Consider the following 22744-nt stretch of genomic DNA (forward strand, 5'->3'; position numbering starts at 1 on the left):
AAAAAAAAAAAGAGAAAATAGCAGTACTGTATATTCTGTAGGGCTTGAAGACTATGAGGACATGTATTAAGATATGAACATTTGAATTTGTAAGTTGTTATATTTTGAAATTATTAAATAATGGCCAATATTTTCCCCGTTTGGTTTAAGTGAAAAATTGACCTCTGAAAAAGTACATTCTGCAGTTAAAACTGATACTCAATTTTTAGTTTTGAAACAAAAACAAATTTTAGTCCTGTTTTAACTGAATGTTGCCTTGTTGATTGATAGATTGGGTTTTTTGGTCCATTATCAAGTTGTTAACTGACCCAGTGTTATAATAATAAACTATTACGAAGAAGCTGACCTTGTTTAAGCAGCTAAATTACATGGACACAATTTTTTCTTGAATGAATTAAAATAGAATTTTAAAAATTATTTATATTTGGGGATGAGTGTATAGTTCAGTGGCAGAGTCCTTGGTTAGTGTACGTTAGGCCCTGGGTTCAGTGCTCAGGAGAGAAAAGGGGAGGGAGGGAGGAAGAAAGAGATTCATTTAAATTTAACTTTGGAGCCTGACAGTTTAGGAAATATTTTTTCCCATGAATCTAAATCAAAAGGTATGATTATTGACTGTAGGAATTTATACTATTGTATGCTGTTAAGTAAAATCTGCATTTTTAGAAAGGTACATATCCCTGATTAGTACTAAGTAGCATGTATTGTTTAATAGGAGAAGCAGCTCCTTAGGCAAATAGATCCTGCCATTCTCTGAAGTTGACTATAGCCATTTTTGAAATTATGCCCAAGTTTTTACCTCAGTCTTTTTGGTGTTACAAAAGTAAGGTTTCAGTTACCAACCTAAGTTGAAAGTTACCCTCTAATCTGTGTGACTCCCTGGACCTTTCTGTGAATAGTGGGTGGATTGTTGTAGTGTGTATGCAGATAAAGTGGAACAGGCCAAGTCTTTTTTAAATATAGAATGGGGTCATGTGCAGAGGTACCAGTCCCAATTCAGTTGTTAATTAATGACAGATATAGCTCAGAAAATTGACTTTGCTTTTTTGTTCTCCTTTTAAAAGTTTTTTCCTAGTAGGAGAAAATTATGTTGATAACAATTTATGAACAAGATTGTTCTAATAAATGTTCAAAAACAAATTTTTACTTGATTCATATATTGAAAGTACTTCTTGTTTATTGTTTTAGTACTTCTTCCTCTGACCCATTTGCAGAGTAAGAAGCAACTTGTGCTGACGAAGAATTGCCTTGAAGTATTTACATTTCTTATGGTAAAAATTTATTGGGTCAGGGCAGCAGTTTTTCCTAAGTCCACCTGGGAAAATTGGATTTTTCATTGTTTTTCCCACAGTAGTGTACACAAAAAAACAGACTCTGAGATACGACCAAAGAATTTTATTTCAGCTTTTATTAGTGCATATTATACTGACTACGGGGTAACATTGTGACTTTCCATACATGCATGTAACATACTTTGATCATAGCCAGTCCTCCTGGTGACCCCATCCTCCGCTCCCACCCCCCTTGTGTTACATTTCCCATCTACTTTCAGTCCCCCTGCCCCCAGTTCCTCGACAAGAGAAAACATGCAGTAGTTACCTGAGCCTGACTTATTTTGTTTAGCATGATGATCTCCACTTCATTTTTCTGCACATGATGTAATTTTGTTCTTTGTGACTAAAACTCCACTGTGTATATACAGCATTTTTTTTTTTTAATCTGTTCATCTGTTGACAGGTTCCTAGGCTGATTCCATAGTGAGGCTGTTGTGAATTGTGCCACAATAAACATAGGTATGTAGATATCTGTATAGTATGCTTTTTTTTTTTTTTTTTAAAGACACCGGGTCTTGCTGTATAATTCAGGCTGGCCTTGAACTCACAGCAGTCCTCCTGCCTCAGCCTCCTGAGTGCCAGGATTATACGAATGAGCCACCATGCCTGACAGTATGCTGACTTTTTAATTTCTTCAGGTATTGATGTAGCTGGATTGTGATATTTTTAGTTTTAGTGTTTTAGAAGCCTCCATACTGATTTCCATAGTGGTTGTATGAATGTACATTTCCACTAGCAGTAGATAGAGAAGGGTTCTTTTTCCCTTGCATCCTTGCCAGCATTTATTATTGTGTTCTTGATGATAAGCCCTTCTGACCAGGGTGAAACAGATCTCAGTGTTGTTTTGATTTACATTTCTCTGATGGCTAAAGACGTTAAACATTTTTCGTGTACTATTGGCTGTACTTTTTTATTTTGGAGACAGGGTTTCACTGTAGTTCAGGCTGACCTTGAACTTGCTGTCATTTTCCCGCCTCGGCCTCCTGAGTGCCCCAGTTACAGCCATGAGCCAGCGTGCCTGACTGTGCTTCTGTTGAGAAGCATCTGTTCAGGTCATTTGCCCATTTATTGATTGGATTGTTTGCTTTGTTGGTATTGAGTATTTTAGATCTTCACATATTTTGGATTTTAATCCTTTGTTGGAAGAGTATTCACCAAAGATTGTCTCCCGATTTGTGGCTGTCTTTTCATTCTGTTGCTTCCTTTACTGTGCAGAAGCTTTTTACCTCGATACAGAAACTGTGTGGATTCTTGCTGTTTCCTGTGCCAGTGTGGTTCTGTTCAGGAACCTGTCTGTGCCTATGAAGTGTTTCCCCTATTTTTTTTTTTTTTAGTAGCAGCCTAAAAGGCTCAGTTTTAACCTCAAGGTCTTTGATCTGTTTTGAGTTGATTTTTGTACAGGACAAGAGATCTAGTTTTAATCCGTATATGGACATTAATTTTTTCCAACACTATTTGTTAAAACAGGCTGTCTTCTCCCCAACGTTTGCTTTTGGCAGCTTTGTCAAAATCAGATGGTTCTAGTTGGGTGGGTTTGCTTCTGTGTCCACTGCTCTATACCTTGGTCCATGTGTCTCTGTTTATGCCAGTACCGTGCTGTTTTTGTTACTGTGTGGCTCAAGAATTTTAATAGGCACAAATGAGTCATTGACTACCTCAAAGAAACATTATATAGTGTTAATACTATTGTTATCTTTTTTTGGGGGCGGATTTCAAGCCCGACTCTTCACTTTTATTATTGTTGCTTTTGAGAGTCCAGTAGACTAGTCGGATGCCTATATTGCCGCAGATTCTTGTCCTTAATGAAACTGTACATGTGATCATTTTCATTATACAGTAATTGGGAAATGAAGCATATGGAAAAATCATACATAATCCTATTCAGATAAAACTGGTGTCTTATTTTTCTTCAGGCTTTAAATTTTTAGAGAGATTTTTTTACTGTGTAGCTTTACATTCTTTCTTACTTATTCTCATGTAATTTTCTACCATGGTTTTAAAATTTTTATTTAGTGCAGACCAGGTCTCCCTTTTTCGCTTTGTAATGCAGGCTGGCTTTGAACTCGCTGTATATCCCAGGCTGGCCTCAAACTTGAGGCAGTCATCCTGCCTCAGCCTCCCAAGTGCTGGGATCACAGTCATGTGCCACCATGCCTGGCTATCATATTTTAAAGATATCATTCTTAGCCTTTTCAATATTGATATAGTATTAATAGAGTAGTAACCATTCCTATGTTGCTTGATTTTGGTTTGATTGTGATAAGTAACACTAGAACGAACAGCTTTCTTAGGAAGGCATTTTTCTGTAACTAGAATTTTTCTCCCCTTTGCTAAGGATTCTGAAAATATTTTTAGTTCTTGAAGCATATTACCAAACTTTTCTCCAAAGATTCTGGTAAAGTCACCAGTGTAAACCAGTTATTATGTACTACTTCATCAATATTTAGTGTGTTCATTTAGAAAAAAGTATTTCTGGAATGCTAGACAAAACAGTGCACTATTTCTTAAACATTTTTTGTTGTCATTATTATTTTGTGCACATCTAAAAATAGTTTTATACTGAGTATTTTTTATGTTAGAAATTTATATTTTCAGGAATTCTTGGGTGATTTATCAGTGGTATTTCCCTGGGATTTTCTGAGTCATTTGGGTAGTTGATAGTAAGCATATATATTTCTTTTAGAGATTAAAGTACACATTTCATAAATAATGAGTTTTGTTCTTCCCACATCTTGAAAATTGAAGATTTAAGATGACTTTAATTATGAGATTAACTCATAAATAGGGTTCCTTTTTTTTTTTTTGTACTGGGGATCGAACTTGGGACCTTGTACTTGCAAGACAGGCTGTGGAGCCACTGAGCTAAATTCCCAGCCCTGGGTTTTTATTTCTATTAGAAATATTTCTAACAGCAAATCAGTAATATTTCAAATGAACATCTGTGGAAAAATTGATAGCAGTAAGGGTGAGAAACATTAAAGTTTTACTTTTCATCAGTAAATCTTTTGTATTTGTGCTTGTACTTAGACTTGCTGTTGAATGCCTAGATTTTGGCACAAATCTATTTCTTGGTTTATCAGATTTGAAAATTCATTGATTTATATAATTATTGTCATTTCTTGTATGATTCCCATTGGGTTTGTTTGTTTTCTGACACTAGGTCTTGTGTAGCTCGAGCTAGCCTCCTGCCTCAGCTTTCTGAGAGTTGGGATTATAGGCCTAAGCCAGTGCAAGCAGCCCCCCAGTGTTATTTTGAATAATGGTAGCCTCTGGGTTTTATCTCCCTGGGCTGATTTTGGGAAACTGTCCACAGGCACAAACCTTGGGTGTGGTAGGATTCACTCTCAGGAACCACAGTCCTGTGATGTATTATACAGTGCCCCAAAATATTGTATTTTATTTGCTTTTTCAGTTGTTTCTGGCAGGAAAATAATTTCATATCCTCATGGCTGGTAGCTGAAGTCTTTTTAATCACTTAATTGCTGACTTGATTGTTTTGGAGCTCCTAACTTTGGGTTTGATACTTTTCCCTTTTTTTCTTTTTGGAGTTTTCTTTCTCCTTGACTGGCAATACAGCCTTTTCCTGGTAGACCTATTCCTGACTCTCCTTTCTGCCTCCTTCTCTGGATCCTTTTTCTTTGGTTCCTTAAGCATATGGATTGCCATGATACTTACAACAGTAATGATTGGCATGCTACTCTGCAGCTTAGTAAGACCCTGGCTCAAAATATTTTAACTCATAGAACAATTGTTAGTATTTACTGGAGTCCTCTTTTCTTGCTCTTCTCATTCTGCATGCTCTTTTAAGTTATGGGCCCCACCTATATCTTGATAACTTTTACATTTCTGTTTTTAACCTGAATTGCTGTACTGAGCTTCAAATCTGTGTATCCAACAATCTGCAAGCATTTCCTCTTGGATTTTTCTTTAAGGTTTATGTCCTAGTAGAACTCGTCTGTCCCTGTTTCCATACTGTTCTTCATCTTGACACTAATTCATACCAAACACACACATGAAGATAAGCCATATTTCATATCAGCAAACATGCAATCTGCATGTTAATTTAACCTAAATTATTTCTTGGCTTTTGCCTCTCCATTCCTACCATTTTGTCTGACCTTCTGTCTGTGCTGTTGTACCAACCCAACCACCTAACTGATCTCTGCTTCTAGTTGTGTCCCTCTAAATTCTGTACTCCTCAAGTTCAAATTAGGATGTACTTCCTGTCTTAAAGTCTGAGTAGTTTCCTAAATGCTTCTGGCCAACATCTGTGCCTTTCGTCATGGTATACAGACTCCCTTTGTTGTGGCTTGCTTCTCCTTAGATCTTTCTCTTGAGCCAGCATTCTTCCCTACTGTACCATGCTGCTTCCTGTCTCCCCAGTTTTTACCTGGCCAACTCCTGTTTACTGGTTTCAAAGGTCTGTTCACTTGTTCACAGGTCTCTTCCTTTTGGCTGCCATAATATCCTAGCAAATGACAGGTTATTTTTTCTAGATATTTTTGAGCTTAATTTATTTTTCATATCCCAGTGTATTGCTTAGGACTTCTTGTACAGTGCTAAATAGAAGCAGTGATACTTGCATCTTTAGTATTCATATATATATATATATATATATTTATTTATTTATTTTTGACCGGGGATCAAACTCGGGACCTTGCACTTGCACTTGCGAGGCAGGCGCTGGAACCACTGAGCTAAATCCCCAGCAAATATTTATACTTCTTAAAAGTCAAAGAAATACCACCTATCCTAACTTGATAGAAATTCTATCTAGAATCTGTGTTAAATTTTATCAGATGCTTTCTTTGATGTCTGTGGAGTAGACTTCCAAAAGATAGTCTTTCTCAACTCTTCTTTCTGATTTATTTAATGTGGTGTTGGATTTGATTGGTTATCTTTTATTTAGGATATTTTTATCTGTATTCACAAATGAAACATTTACAGTACTTATTCTTTTAGTTATTTGCTGCTTTTGTTTCAGAATTATTCTAGCCTTAGGGACTGGTGAAGCGTTTCAGTTTTCAGTTGGAATAACTGCTTAAATTTGACCTGGTTAGTCATTGGGAAGCAGTTGTTTCTTAAAGACTTTTAGTAGTTTGTCTGCAATTTTAGTTTTTTTTTAGACAGAGTTTCGCTTTGTAGTTCAGGCTGCCCCTGAACTCAGTATGTAGCCCAGGCTGACCTTGAACTTGGGTGATCCTCCTGTCTCAGCCTCCTTAGTGCTGGGATTACAGGCATGCACCACCACACCTAGCGCTTTGTCTACAATTTTAAAAATGGCTATTTCTTGGCATTTTGTTTTCTCTGAGTTCTAGATTTCTAGTCACGATTCAGGAGTAAAGTAGGACTCCTTTGGTACTTGTTGAATAAAAAATCTCCAGATAAAGCTTTGAAAAAGGATTTATTGTACAGAATTGTTTATCTTATCAATTTTTTTTTTGTCAGAAAGCATTGTTATGGCTACTTTACCAGGATGTGAAACTAGAGAAATAAATAGATATCTGTTTCCATGGATAAGTATTCTTCCTAAAAATATGCTGTTTGGTGTGATAGTCTAAATTTGAAGCTAATGTTTTTAGGAAAACAGTAATTTGCATTATTTAATCCAGTGCTTACATAACCATCATGTGTAAAAAGACCAACAGTAAACATTACAACTCTGTATATGCTTTGGCTTATTTTTATTGTTTTCTCTTTTGAAATTTATTCTATGATTTAGACTCTATAAAATGTATTTTATACACTAGTGCTACTTAGGAGTTAAAGTACTTTAATTTCAGTAAAACTTTCACATTTTCATTCATGTTTCCCTTTTAAAAGTTAATGTAGTTTTTCTTTTTAAAAATTTATTAACATGAGCTTGGCATGTAGCTCAGCTCTACAGCGCCTGCCTGGCAAGGGCGAGGTCCTGAGTTCAATCCCTGGTACAAAAAAAATTATTAACGTATATGAAAGGGACTTGCTGTGGTATTCAGATGCTCAGATTGTGCCTTGGTCATACCCAGCTCCCCGTCATCCACCTTCTTACCTCTCCGCCCCTCCACTCCACAGCCTCGCCAGTCCTAGATTTACTTTAGATTGACACTTTCAGTTTCCACCTATGAGAAAAACGACAAACTTGTCTTTCTGTGTCTGACTTATTTTGCTTAACATATTGCAAATCAAATTCAGCAGCACAACAAAAAGATCATACACCACAACCAAGTGGGTTTCATTCCAGGGATGCAAGGATGGTTCAACACATGCCAATCAGTAAGTGTTCGTTTGTTTGTTTGGTTTTTTTCGTTTGTTTTGGTATTGGGGATCGAATGCAGGACCTTGCACTTGCCAGGCAGATGCACTGCCACTGAGCTACATCCCCCTGGCCCCAAATAGTGTATTTTTAAGCATTTGCGAAACGCTGGATGCATGACAGAAGTAGCTGAACATCCGAACATAGCTCTAGGATTTATGTAGTAAAGCAGTGGTTCTCACCCAGGGCACTTGCAAATCATTTGGCAGTGTCTGGAGAGTTCGTCAGAGCAGAGATGGGTATGTGTGTGGGTGTGTGTACACGCATGTGCCCCGCTGTCATCAGTGGGCAGGGGCTGGGGTGCAGGTGGACACCCAGAGAACAGGGCAGCCCTCACTCAAGGCATGGTCTGTGTCGGAACCAGTGGTTTGCAGATTGAGTGACTGCGGATGGGAGATGCATCCATGCATACATACATACATACATACATACATACATACATACATACGTGCATACGTGCATACAGACAAGGTGAACAGTCTTTGTGCGAGCGTCTTTCTTTCAGCAGCTGGAGTTCTGAAAACTTACTTTTCAGTGTCCTTGTGCTGTCAGTGTTTGAAGAGTATTTTACTCGTTACTGACATCTAGTGAGATATTTGAAAATAAAAACTAGGTTAAGATTAAACATATAAATAAATCAGCAAGTTACTACTATTATTTTACCAGTATTAAGAGTTTCATAAGGGAAGTAGGTCGACATTAATTTGTTTACAGGTACGGAGAAAGCGTAGAATCTAGTAAATTCTTAGTTTAAGTATTCTTTCATGTTTCACTTATAGTCCTGATTTAATATTAGATCTGAGAATATAAAAATATTTTGATAATTTTGTGAATAAAAACTGAGCTATCCATTTATAAGACTTTTTATATTTTTAAAAATTACCTGAAATAATAGAATTTTGGAGCCAAAGAAGACCTTGGTGGTTTAGCCCAATTCCTCCACTTATGGAGATCAGACATTCCACTTTCAGAGAGGTGAACGATCTTAGCCAGTGTCCTGCAGCCTTGACCTCCCAGTTGTGAGTTAGAACCCACAGCTCCTAGTTGAGCATTTTTTAGAGTGGAGCATACACTGGATTTTCCTTGAACTTTTTGTTCATTTTTATTCAAACTATGAATATTAAAACTTAAATTATTTCTTTAGTATATATTTCTGTAGAATATCATGTATATATTATATACAGTATATATCATCTATTTTTCTTAGAATATATATGCTTTTTTTTTAAAAAAAAATATTGTTTGACATTTGTTTCTACTTTTAAATTCTTTTTCCTTCTCCTGTCATTTTTCCCTCCTTTTTCTCCTCTTCCTCCTCCTCCTTTTTTTACCCAGTGCTGGGGATCAGACCCAGGACCTGGTGCATGCCAAGCAGGTGTTCTGCCATGGAGCCACATCCCAGCCTTGTTTCTTTTCTGTTTTTAAGTGAATTAATATGGTGTTTTTAAAAATTCTTTCATTGGTACATTTTAGGTATACAATATAATTACATTTTTCATTGGGAACTTGTACCTTTACATGATGCATCTTGGTTCTTATTTTTTCCCCAGTGAATTAATATGTATGTTTATAAGTCTAATTCCATTTTAATTTGTAAATATTATGCCTTTTTAAATATGAAATTTTAAATTTTTATTTCACAGGCAAATACACCTCCAAATCAAGGAAGGCCAGATTCTCCTGTGTATGCCAACCTACAAGAACTGAAAATATCCCAGTCTGCTCTGCCTCCCCTTCCTGGGAGTCCAGCAGTTCAGATTAATGGAGAGTGGGAAACGCATACAGATAGTTCAGGGCGTTGTTACTACTATAACCGAGGGACACAGGAAAGGACTTGGAAACCACCCCGATGGACCCGGGATGCAAGCATGAGCAAAGATTTCCACAGTCAAGGAGATCCAGAGGTATGAATTACTAAGGAATCAACCAGTGAATTTCCCAATTTTTTCTTTTCAGTATTCAGAAACAAAAGAATTGAGTATCTTTACTTAGTATCAACACTGTAAAATGCTTGACTCTGAGATACTGTACTAAAAATTCTCGCCCTGCTTTATTATATTAATGCTAGTTAACTTCTAATCTCTAGTGGACAGTAGCTAACCTTGTAGTATGCCGGCTGGTTCCTGAATGGGATCAAAGTGGCCTACTGCCTGTGCTTTCCTTTATGTGTTAAATAAGACACTAACTTGGGCCGGGAGTGTAGCTCAGCGGTGCAATGTCTGACTTGCAGCATGAGTCCCTGAGTTTGATTCCCGGTACCAAAAATAAAAATAAATAAATAAATGACACTAACTTTATGCTTAAACTAATGATATTTCTAAGAAAAATATATTTTGTGACCCATCCAAATAATAGAAACAGTGTCCTCCATTGATTCAACTAGCCATTGCTATCAAGCCCCTCAGTTTTATCTTTTTGTCAGTGGTACCAGATCACCTTTTATTTCTGTGATGTAAGGGACATAATGATAATTCCTTTCCTATAGTTGAGTCATTCTGTAAATTTAATAATTCACTCTAAAATAATTGTTTTCTCTAACAAGTGTTTATACTATTTTTCCCCTTTTAGTTTCACTTCATCTCACACCTCTTGCAGGATGGTGTAGAGAACTGACAAATTATACTTGGAAAAATATTCATTTTGGGGCCGGGATTTAGCTCAGTGGTTCCGGTGCCTGCCTTGCAAGCGCAAAGTCCTGAGTTTGATCCCTGGTACCAAAAAAAAAGAAAGAAAAATACTCATTTTGTGGTCTGATGAGTTGCATTGAGACTGTTGAGATGTGTAGGAGAAAGGGGGCAGGAGGAACAGGATTGATAGAGTGGAGTGACATCTTGCTGTTTCATAGCCTGGAGCCCTTGCACCTGCCAGGGACATCTTGCTCTTACACGAAGCAGCTAGTGTACAGATAAACACAGAGCTCCAGGAGGGTAGGAGCTGGAGAAATCAGGTAACATGTCCTGCTTGTAGCAGGATCTAAAAGCTTTTTGTAGTTAATAATTTCCCTTTTTGTCCTATTTTCCAGTTGGCTATTTATAGCTTTGGTTTGGTGTTAACTCACAGTTTTACTTCAGTGCTTGAGAAAGAGAGAAAATGTTCATGCTTGACTCAAGTAGGAAAGTTTGGAATTTTTTATTTGAATTGTAGATCTAGAAAGATAAAACTGTCCAGGTAAAATCTTATAATTTGGGAGAATTAAGGAAAAGGCAGAACAGTAGACTAATAAAAGAATTTTAAAGTGTACATAGAAACCTTTAACATACATGTTTCTTAGCTTTTTTTTCTTTCAGTAAATAGATGAGAGTGTTTTGTCTAGCAAGGTCTCAGCTTACATTCTAGTCTCTGTGTAAATTGTATAATAATTATTTCCAAGTGGCTGGAGCACGTCTTCATTGCATGTGGGAGATAAAATTTTGACTGTGTGTATGTGTGAGAAATTGTCATTGTCCTGCCCTCATATTTAATGTATTGTAGGCCTGGGTATACGATTCTAGTTTGGAAATAATGTTTTCACAGCTACTAGGCATTTTCACTTCACTTAATTGGGAATCTAGGTTAGGTGCTTGCCGGGAGTGTCCAGCATCAGAACCTTTGGATCTTTTCATGTGACTTTAGATCTTCTCCCAGAAGGTAAGGGTTGCCTGCATATTTTGCAAGTGGTCCCTTGGTCTCCCCTCTCTGTGGTACTTAGGTCCCAATTGTGTTGTCTCTCAACTGATCTTACTGTCTTTTCTTCTTAGGGGGAAATAAACTCCCATACTTCTGGGGTGTGGCTTACATTCCCAGTGGCCAGCCATAAAGGGACTTTGCAGTTTTAGTCTCCTTTATTTTAGTGCCCTGCCTTCACCTCCCAGCTCCAGAGATACCCAGTGCTGTCAGTTCCTGAGCCATTGGCAGGTTCTGCTCTGTAAACTTGTTGAGTTTTATCTGCCCCCAATCCTCTTGCTCTGCCAGTTTAGAGTCTCCTTTTTTCTGCATGGATAGTTGAGATTTTTGTTCATCTGCTGTTTTATCTCTTTTCTTGTGAGTTTACATCTTTTTAAGCAAATTTCATTCATTGCTATTATTTAGTGGCATTTAAGAGGGAGTCTTCTGTCTTAACTCAAGCTGTCATTTTAGTGGCTGCCCTAGAGCCCTGGTTCTCACCTGGAGGCAGTTTTGCCTTCCAAGGACACTGTCAAAGTTTGGAGACTTCCTGATGCTCACAAGGAGGAGTGCACTGCTGGCATACAGAGGACAGAGACGCTGCCGAGTGACAAACGGTCACGTTTGCCTCCTCAGCGAAGGATTTTGTGGCCCAGAATTTCAACAGTGCTGTGTCATTGAGACATTTGAACATGCTTGTTTTTAATTTTTAATTTTTAAGTTTTTTTGAACATGGCTGTTTATCAAGCCTGTTAGTTTCCTCTTGATCCTTAAAGCTGTGCAAGAAGTGTATGTGTTTTGCTTCTGCTGTTACCTATTTCTATTTTACCCCCCCTTATTATCATATTTTCTTCTCCTATATTTTCTTGTCTTGAGCATGTGCTTTTAAATTCCCTTATGAGTATCTGTTCCTGATAGAATCTTTCGTTTTTGTTCTGCTTGTATTTTTGAAGAATTTTAATAGATCTATAGTTCCAAGTTAACTGTTTATTGTTTTATCCTAATTCATTGAAGATTTTATTCTTGTGTTTTCTGGCTTCTATTATTGATGCTGAAAATACAGCTCTCAGTCTGATTGTATTTTCATTAAGAGTGGTTTGTCTTTTTAAAGTTTTGTATCTATTTTTCGCTATGATGTGACTGTATGAAGATGTCTTTTTTATTCCTGCCAGGTACTGGTTAGTACCTTGGAATTTGAAGAGTCCTGTCTTTGTCAGTTTTGGCAGATTCTTGGGCATTATCTGTATGTGCCCCATTCTCTCTTTCTGCCTATTCTGGAACTTCGGTTAGAAGAATGTTGAATGCACTCACTGTAGTGTCTCTCTGAGCTTCATTTTCAGTATTTCCAGATTTCATTTTTGTTCACTTTTTTCCCCACTTTTTCACCCTCTTTTTTTTTTTTTTTTTTTGTACTGGGGATCAAACTCAGGACCTTGCGCTTGCGAGGCAGGCAGCAGAACCACTGAGCTAAATCCTCGGCCTTCACCCTCTATTTTTTTTAATTTAAAAATTTTTTTCTTTCATTTAAAAATTTATTTTTTGTTAGTACAGTTGCAGTACATAATCATTACCTATATTAAGCCAATACTTAAATATTTAAAAACCTATCCTTAAACATTTACAGTGTTATTTTTACTTAACCTTTTATTTTTTACAGGCCACCCAGATAGTAGTAATTTGTATTGTATGAAGTCAGTCTTATGGCTTAAGTTTCCACCTTTTCACCCTAATTATCGGGGAAGATTCCTGTGATTTCTCTAGTGTGGAATAAAGAGGTAGGGTTTATTCCTGGCTCACATATAATCTGTGGGTATAGCTCTTGGGGGTGGGCCCAGCCCCAAATCATGGGGTATCCTTTTAGACTTCTTCATGGCCTTGAGAGCTAACATTCTGGTTTGGGGTTGCCAAGTGCCTTAAGGAAAAAGCTGATCTTTTTATTCTACTTCACTCTTTGGATTCTTACTTCTGCTTAGTTTTTGACCTCTGAATATTTCTTCAGTGACCTGCTGCTCATTGATGATTTTATTTAAAAATGCAATATTTTCATGCAGATGTTTATTGGAGCATGTATGATAGCTTCCTCATCCTCCTACTAGGGCACATCTGCTGCAGAGTACACCACAGTTACTATGCCAGTTCCCTTACGGATGGAGGTATTTACTGTAGAATAATTAACATTTGGAGAGTGCTTCTGCAAAACATTCTTAATTTGTATTTAATTGTCACTAAATAGCCCTTTTCCAGCAGCAGGCATCAAGATCTTGTAGTCAGTTCTTGTTCTGTAGTATAATATAATAAAACCTACCAAGATGGGCGGGGGATTTAGCTCAGTGGTTTTGCCGCCTGCTGTGCAAGCGCAAGGACCCGAGTTCGATCCCCAGTACAAAAAAAAAAAAAAAAATACCAAGATATTGGAGGTTACTCTTCATGGCAGAAAAGAATATGTCGTGGCACAAAAATTGGAAAATTATGATGCGTGCTTTGTCAACTAGAAAGTTATATTCATGAAATTACTGATGTAATGATTTTTATTATTCCTTCATTTTCCTATTAGATTAAAATGTTTTTCAGTTTTAAAACCATTTTATTGTGTTCCTCTATAACTTTACATTTTAAGTTGTCTCACTTAAATAAAAAATAAATTTCTGATTTTTGAATTAGGTTTTCCATCTTTTGAAAGTGGTGTTGTTGGAAAACACATACGGCTTACTTTATGGGGTGCTTCTAGATGCAAAGTTGTCCGTGTTAGTTTTTGTGAACATGCTAATGTGAGGCTGGATATATCTTTATAACATTGAAAATCTACCTGTCACAGTGTTTCGGCCCAAATTATGGTGGTAGAAGACATTCTGATTGGGTAAGGTTTAACTGCAGAAACTCTTTCAAGGTGGTAGGAAGGGTCATTACCCCAAAGTGTTTAATAAATAGTTGTCAAATGAATTAAGTTTAAGTCTGGTAAGCATATTGCTACTTGGTCACATTATGATGCCTTTTGATTGTTAATATGCATCAGAAATTGTTACGATTTCACAATCTTTAATTTGCTTTTCTTCTGTTTCTAGTCTTTTTTTTTAGACTTGCCATCCATCCATCCATGTATTTATTTTTGAGATGGGGTCTTGCTAGATAGTTCAGGCTGGCCTTGAACTCACTATGTAGTCCACTCTGGCCTCAAACTTGTGACAGTCCCCCCGCCTCAGCCCTCTCAAGTGCTGGGATTACAGGTGTGTGCCACCACACCTGGCCTGTGTTTCTAGTTTCATGCATACCTGTATTGTTTCTGTACTGAATTTCTGATCATTCTGTATCATATCTGAATTTTCTTAATATTATTTCTTTTTATTTTGAAGTTTAGTTTTTAACGGTCTTTTATAAGCATTTGGTTGAATGAATTAGAGTAACTTTTACCACTTAGAACACAAAGTACAGTGTAACAAAGCTAGTGTCTTTTTTTCCATCTCCCTTACCTCCATACTTTAAAAAACTAGTTCAGAGTATTTTATTTGCCAGGCATTTGGTTCACTACTTGTGATATTCAATGAGTGATTTTGGCTTTTTTTTTAAAGACAGGGTCTCACTATGTAGTTTAGGCTGACTTTGAACTCACTATGTGAGCTGGGAATGTAGTTCAGTGGTACAGCACCTTCCTGGCAAGCATCAGGCCCTGAGTTCTATTCCTGGTACAAAAGAAAGAAAGAAACTGAACTCACTGTGTATCCCAGACTGGTGTGGAAGTGCAGCAGTTGTCTTGCTTTGGAGTCCTGGGGCTGGGATCAGAGGGTGAGCACTCCCAACACCCACTGAGTGGGAACTCCAAGGAGCTGGGTCTTGTGCAGTTCCCCCATGCCCTCCCTGGTTTCCACATGGATATGCATACACATACCCTCCCTGTTGTGTTTGAACTTGCCATTTCAGTTCCAGAGCAGCATTCTAGAGGTTGTGTTTTATCACTCCTTGTCTGGAAACACTATTTTCAACTTCATTGTAAGTTTCTGTAGGTTGCAGTAACAATGATAAAATAACTAACCATTATTAATTCACCTCACCACTTACCATGTGCTATTTAAAGACTTAATAATTTGTTTTGAAAATTAAATATTCAAATATATTCAAGTTTTCTTAGCACTTAAAGCCAAGTGAATTCAATCTCTTAGATTTTCATTTGCTGCATATTTATATTCAAAGAAGAAAAATCGTTATGTTTCTGACTGTTTATAGCTTCTTTCATCAGAAGAAAACTACCACAGCATTTGTTACAGCCAGTCAGATAGTCAGTGTGGTTCTCCTCCAAGGGGTTGGTCAGAAGAGTTGGATGAACATGGGCATACCTTATATACCAGTGACTATACTAATGAAAAGGTACTATCTTTTTTCTCATCTAGTATTTCTTGGCAAAATCTTCTCATCAAATAATTGTGTACTGAAGCTTTAGTAGTATTTTAAAAACTTATTAAAATATTCACCTTTGTGTGCTCGCTTTGGCAGCACATATACTAAAATATTCACCTTTGTAATTATATAATAATGCCAGTTGACAATGCACACTTATTATATAACTACTGATTCATGGTTTTAAACTGCTATTATGACAGTAATTTTTGTGGTGTTGATAGCCCACTTTAGATGGACCTTTTAAGGATAGACCTAGTAAGTGTCCTTTGTTTAGATTTCTTCAATAAGCATATTTCTTTATATTTTTCTTTGAGAATAGATTTTTGGAAATTGCTTTCTCAACTCACCATTATTGTATGCTGTCTTATTGCCTAGACTCCTTTTTCTGCTATGACTAAATTTGTGTAAAACGAAAACCATGAATCTAGTATTCTATGAATGATAGGTTTGGAAATGAATATTGAAAATTTATATGTGTATTATATCTGGTGTTGCTTAAGAAGATAACTGGTTGCTTGTGCTAGTTTAGAGAATTGATTCTTTGGGATAAAGCGGAGTAGGCTTTTACTCCTCTTTCCTTACTCATTTGCCATTAGAACATGTGGAAGTGATAGAGTTTTCATTTGTATTGAAACTAAGATCATATGTTCACTTTGGTACAACTTAATCTTCCCCCTCAAATTACCTATAGTACATTACCCCAAGTCCCATGTTCTTCATGTATCTGTGTCCGTGTATCTTTATGTCATATGTTTCTTGTTATGTTAAGTGGTACTTGACTCACTAGCCTGATATTGGAGGAAAGAAAAATTTACATTAATATTGAGTACTCCACTTATTTTTACCATGTTTAAAATGCAAATCTGTAAGTTTATTGATTTTTTTTTTTACAATTTTCTTAGCAAGTAGAATAAAATTCATAGGGATAGAATCTAATGTCTGGTAGTCCCAGCTTGATTCATGTAAAATTTTAAATCCTATTGTATTTCTGTAGTGGCTCAAGCATGTCGATGACCAAGGTAGACAGTACTACTACAGCGCGGACGGATCTCGGTCTGAGTGGGAGCTGCCGAAGGTAATGGCCCTTCACAGTGAAATCTGTTTACAGGCCTAGATGGGTGACAGTGGAGGGTGATTCCAGCAGATGAGTTTTTATATTGTTACTCAGCTTTTAAAAAGTAGGAAGACTTTTTTGGTTGTTATTGTTGTTTTCTTTTTCTTTTTTGTCTTTTTAGAATTCATTGAGAATCCTCTTACTGGCTAAATTTGTCTAAGGTGTGCATTTGTCTTTACTGTCTGGTACTGATTATTCCTATTCAGAAATTCTTTTAGTTTAGCTTGAGGTTGGTCTTTCATTACTCCTGTAAATAAAGATTCTCTTCAGTTGCAGTAATGCCATCTTGTATTTAATTACCTTGCATTTTCTACATGAAACTGCTCTTACATTTAGTTTTTAAGGGACAGAAAAGTGACTTAACATTCAGGATCATCCTCTTGCTCAAGTGTTGTAATTCAGTCACTGGCTGAGAGGCAGTGTGTGGTGCTAAGTTCTGCGAGGGCCTGGCTGGAAAATCTCTCCAAGGGAGGAAGAAAGCGAGTTACATCACAACTGAAGGGGAGCTCGTTAGCATGATCCTAGGTGCTGACCATCATGGGACCAATTGGGCGGGACCCTCAGTTTTATGATGTGCAACTTCTTCCATCACTTGCCACACACCATGTTAGAATGTTTTGGAGGTTTTTTGAACTCTCAGTTAAGTCAGATACAGCAAGGGAGCTTCAATTTGGTTCTGTGAGAGTGGGAGAATTAAGCAGTGTTTTAGAGCCTCTGTTTAATGGGTTATTGCTGTGTGATAAAGGCAATTGCAGCTTAAGTTCTGTACTCTGAGTAATTTTAGCACTCATACTAAGTTAAGAAAGTTCTGTCAGATAGGATTATAACCCGCAGTGCAAATACAGTACTAGAAATTTACTATTTTCTGAATATATTTTGGGGGGTTAGTGCCATAGTCTTTACTCTTTAAGAAGCTTATGAGTGAATTTGGAATGAAGATCCCAATTCGTGCAGCAGCTAAATACAGCCAAATATGTGTACACACACACACACACACACACACACACACACACACACACACCCAACCACCCCTGGTTCTGGATTGGGTGTAGGGGCAGGGAACCACCGAACTATGTACTGGACAGGAAGCTCGATTGGGAATAGAAAATAAAGGCCGGTGAGTGAAGAGGGAGAAAACACTACAAAACATCTTTATTCAAAATTGCAAATACAGTGAAATCTAATGTTATTATAGACACAAGAAAATCAATAACCAGAACATTGTACTGAAGGTGAAATTAATTTTCTTAATGAAGACTTAAACTAAGGATGCTGTGGATGACTCGTTAAATGAAGTCCTTCATTTAAAAAGAATAATAAATTTCCTGACATGGTGGTATATTCCTATCATCCCAGCACTAGGGAGGCTGAGATAGGAAGAACACCAGGATGGCCAGCTTGGGCTACATAGTGAGTTCAAGACCAGCCTGAACACGTAGCAAGATCCTGTCTTAAAACAGCAACAATAACAGTAACAGTAATAACAAAACAAAACTAAACCAAATTATGAAGAATGAAACATTTATGAACAGGTAAGTATAAGGAATACATTAGAAGTCTTCAACAAGAAAAAGATGGCTATTGAAGTCAAAGTAGCAGATTGCATAAACCGTAAATATGAAAACATAGTTATGAGAAGTGAAGAATGGATTGAAAGTTTTCTGTATGCATTTACTAGAAATTTCAAGAGAAGAGTGTGTGGCTGGGGATTTAGCTCAGTGGCACCGCCCCTGCCTTGCAAGCGCGAGGTCCTGAGTTTGATCTCCGGTACCAAAAAAAAAGAGAGAAGAGTGTAGAGGAAGCAGTAGATAAACTATTTAAATATATCATTTCTGAGAATTTTCTAAAACCAAAGAAGGCATGTTTTGTTTTATTTTCATTTGTATTTTGGTGCTGGTGATTGAACCCAATGCCTTCACACAGAGTTACGGTCCCACCTCTTTATTTTTCATTTTGGAGAGTTTTGCTAAGTTGCCTAGGCTGGGTTTGAATTTGTAACCCTTCTGTCTCAGCCTCTCAGAGTGCGGAAATGACAGGTGTGCACCACCATGCTGGGTTAGGCATGAGTATTCAACTGAAAAATATGCCATGAATATTGACCAGGGTAGATAAAAATAGATTGGTAAGCCAGGGATGTAGCTCAGTGGCACTGGGCCTGCCTTGCAAGCACAAGGTCCTGAGTTCAATCCCCGGTACCTGGGGAGAAAAAAATCGGTAAGTTGACAAATTTTGCTGAAGGTGCAGAACTTCAAAGCAGGAAGACAGTCTTATAAGATGTCGAAAGGTAAAAGGATATGTAGAAATTTAATTGAACTACCTATTTTTCTGAATACATCTTTGGTGTGCAGTACTGTGTAGACGTCCCGATAAATACAATCTGTAGGGCCTGGTCTTTACCCTTAAGAAGCCTGTTAGGAGTGCTGAAAGAAGAAATTGTCCGGCTGTGGCAGATTGCAGCACTGGATCCAGTCTTCATCCCTGCCTGCACGAGTGCTCTTTGCCCTGAGTCTCCGTGGGGCGGGCGCTGTGGGTAGGGCCTGTTCTGCTGCCATGGCTGGAGCTCAGTCATGTGGCTTGCCCTTGCTGATGGCATACGAGCAAACATGACATAAGCAGAGTATTGATGTGGGCCTGGGAGTGTGTCAGTTACTGTTCTCTCCTTGCTGAGACAAAATCTGCGACACCCCAAGTTAGAGGGAAAAGGCTTATTTGGCTCACAGTTTGCAGAGGTTTCAGTTCATAGTCGGCTGGCTCCAAGGCAGGGATGAGAAACCGGCCTCGAAGAGGAGACCTAAATGGCGCGCACAAGGCAGCAGAGGCAACAAGAGAGACTTTAACAGTGTCTTTCTGCTCCTTTTATCTTTTTCAGACTGCTTAGGGCAGATGGCACTCCTGCCCTTAATCCTAGTGCCCTCGGGCCTAACCCCACAGTGAGCCAATCACAGGATCTAGATTTAACTACCTCTGGAAAAGCATGAGGCTTTGGGGGACACCTAAACACCAGCCGTAACAGGGTGTCAGACTTGCTCCTGTACCTCTGCCAGCATCATGAGATGTGTAAGCCCAGGATAGTCTCCTGGTTCTAGGAGGAAAATGAGAGACCTCTGGAAGAGGAGTGCATAGGAGCTTTTCTAGATCAGCTAGTTTGTCACTGACTCACATCTGTGGTAGAAAGTGATTGGCATTTTAATAAAGCCTGTTCTTCCCTAGTCGTTTTGATTATACCTGCTTTACTCCTGGTGAGTAGCATCATGTGCTATGCAGGGTGTGGTGTGGAGCCTTTCAACCAACCCTGGCGGGTCCCAGCGGATCAGCACCTTCTCCCTCCCACCTGAGAGCTGTGGAGAGCATCCACAGGAACCCTGGTGACCAGCCCCACACTGCATGGGAGAAGCCCTGTGAATTACCTCACTATGCTCCAGATGAACAGCAAGCAGCAAATGAGAGTGGGAAGAGAGTTACAAGAGAAAGGAATTTAAAAGCTCTGTGTATAAGGTCCCAGGTACAACTCTGAATGGCCCAGGTGTGCAAGCAGCCAGAAGGAGCACCTCACCAAACCTCTGAGAACTGAGACACGGTGTGGAAATACTGCCAAGGCTTTAAATGGACCTCTAGGTAGCATACGGACAGAACAGACTAGAACAGCCTAAAAAGATTTTCAAAGCTAAATGACATTTGAACTGTGGTCCAGAAAAGTGAACCAAGATGTGCATTCTCGACCTAAACAGGTTTATAGCCTGCTAAAGTAGCAAATGTAGACAGAAATCAAAGTTGTATTACCCAGAATACTAGAATTACCACAAAAAGAACCAGTAAAATCTCAACTGGAATGAAAAAGACAATCAATAGGTGCCGACACCAAGATGACACAGGTAAGAGAGTAATCTGGTAGAATTTTAAAGCAGCTGTAAAAATGCTACAATAAGCAATTATGAACATGCTTGAGATGAGTGAAAAACTCGAGAGTCTTAGTGAAGAAATAGAACACTCTAGAGAAGAACCAAAGGAATTCTTAAGACCAAAACACAATGCTGACTGAATAGACTCAATAGCAGAGTAGAGGTGAGAGAAGAGAGAATCCGTGCTTTGCAGGTAGGTCAGTATATCATCCAGGCCGAACCAAAGAGCATAAATAGGGGCCTGTGGCCAAACACAAAAGATCCCACATTTCCTTTCTTTGGAATTCCAGGAGGAAAAGAGAAAGTGTGAGGCTGAAAAGTATTTCAAGAAATGTTTGAAAACATCCCAACTTTGGTAAAAGACAAAAGAAGCTGAATAAACATCCCATGAAATGAACCCCAAGAAATCTATTCTGACCTACCATGATCAGGTTCTGAAAACACCCTAAACCCCACCCTGTACCCCCAAATTCTGGAAAGCAGTTCAATGAAACAAAATATTACCAACATGATAACAATAATGTTAAATGGCAGTGAATGTCCTACTGGAAACCATGAAAGCCAGAAGAAATGGTGCAACATTTTACAAATGCTGAAAGAAAAGTATTGTCAACTCAAAATTCTGTATTCGGCAAAGATACCCTGTAGGAAAGACATTGTTAGAACAAAGTAAACCAAAAATTTTATCATTTTTTTTCTCTCAAAAGAATTTCAAATAGAAGGGAAATGATAACTGAAAAAACTTGTTAAGTCAGGAATGAAGAGGGAACAGTAGAAAGGGTGAATATCCAAGGGCACTATTTTCCTGAGTTTTTAAAATGATGCTTGACATTTGAAACAAAAATTACAAAATTTCTGAGGTACTACTCATATACAGAGATAACTTTTAAGGCAAGTATATCATAAAATGGGGAGATAAAGGAATGTAATTGTGGGTAAGTTTTCTTTGTTCCATTTGAAGTAGTAAAATGTTGATACTGGTAGTCTGTGATAAATTGTGTATGTTGTAATCCCTAGAGCAAGTACTAAATAACTGTAATAAAAGAGACTTAAACTGTAGTTACATTAAAATATAATAGTGAAAGTTGCTTGAGGTGCCCATAAGAAGACAGGGGAGGAACGGGAATGATAAACAGAAAAGAAAACAAATAATAAGATGGCAGATTTAAATCCTAACATAAATAGCTACATTAATTGTAAATGGCTAAACACACCTGTTAGAATTTCAGAATGGTTAAAATACTGTGACACAAGCATAGAAGAAATCACTTTAAATATGAGACACCTTGCTAACAGTTACCTGTCACATAATTTACGGTGAATTTCGTGCTTTACAGTAAGATTTACAGAAGCTTTCCCATTAGAGTTATAAACTAGATTAGAATTTTTCCATCACTGCTTCTGTTCAAAAATTAAGAAAAAAATAGAATTGAAAAGGGAGATGTAATTATATTATTGACTGTTAGGAAATCCAAGAGAATCTACAAACTTTAAACATGAAAGTTCAGAGTTCCTAGTTATAAAATCAACATAAATTATTCGTTTCTCTAGTAAAATGCTTGAAGATATGATAGGAACAAAGCTCTCATTTACTTTAGTAGCAGCAGCAAGAATCATAACTTACAAATATGCCTGTTAAAGGTCTGTAAGATACTAATGTTCCTGGCTTGAGAAGCTTAATTTTCTAACAGTAAACAAATTAATGCATTCTTATAATATCTTCCCCCCACACTAATTTTTTTAAGTGATTCTGAGATTTATATTCACAGACAAAGGTCCATGGAAAGCTAACATATTCTTGTACAGGGAGAATTGGGTGTGGGGCAGGAGTGATTTGGCTTCTGCTGTGGTAATTAAGTTGAGACAGTAAGGGCACACATGCAGTAGGAGGTGGTCAGTAGGAAAGAACAGAAGGTTCACATGTGGCCTTACGAATCAATGGGGTGAGCATGGATGACAGTAAATGTTAAGATTATTGGTTATTCATATTAAAATAATAAAAATAGATCTTGATATCTTTTGATGCTCAGTGATTAATTTCAGTTAAAGATGTAAATTTAATAAGCAAAAT

At 37.6% G+C, this 22744-nt stretch overlaps 1 protein-coding gene across 7 annotated transcripts in view; it reads left to right on the forward strand.

The window, feature by feature from the left end:
- Arhgap12 (Rho GTPase activating protein 12) overlaps nucleotides 1–22744 on the forward strand; it is a 99846-nt gene that overhangs the window by 41070 nt on the left and 36032 nt on the right. For 3 of the 7 annotated variants that reach the window (XM_021241954.2, XM_021241955.2, XM_021241956.2), the window contains exon 4: nucleotides 9270–9530. In XM_021241954.2, the coding sequence (XP_021097613.2) occupies nucleotides 9270–9530 (261 nt within the window). Of the gene's footprint in view, nucleotides 1–9269; nucleotides 9531–15486; nucleotides 15628–16654; nucleotides 16736–22744 lie in introns of all 7 variants that reach the window. The other 4 variants (XM_004861801.4, XM_004861802.4, XM_004861803.4 and 1 more) reach the window with 2 other exon arrangements.

The sequence above is a fragment of the Heterocephalus glaber genome, unplaced genomic scaffold, assembly GCF_053883595.1.
Source record: "Heterocephalus glaber isolate CG9 unplaced genomic scaffold, H.glaber_assembly_v1.0 deba00000738, whole genome shotgun sequence".
Lineage (NCBI taxonomy): Eukaryota > Metazoa > Chordata > Mammalia > Rodentia > Bathyergidae > Heterocephalus > Heterocephalus glaber.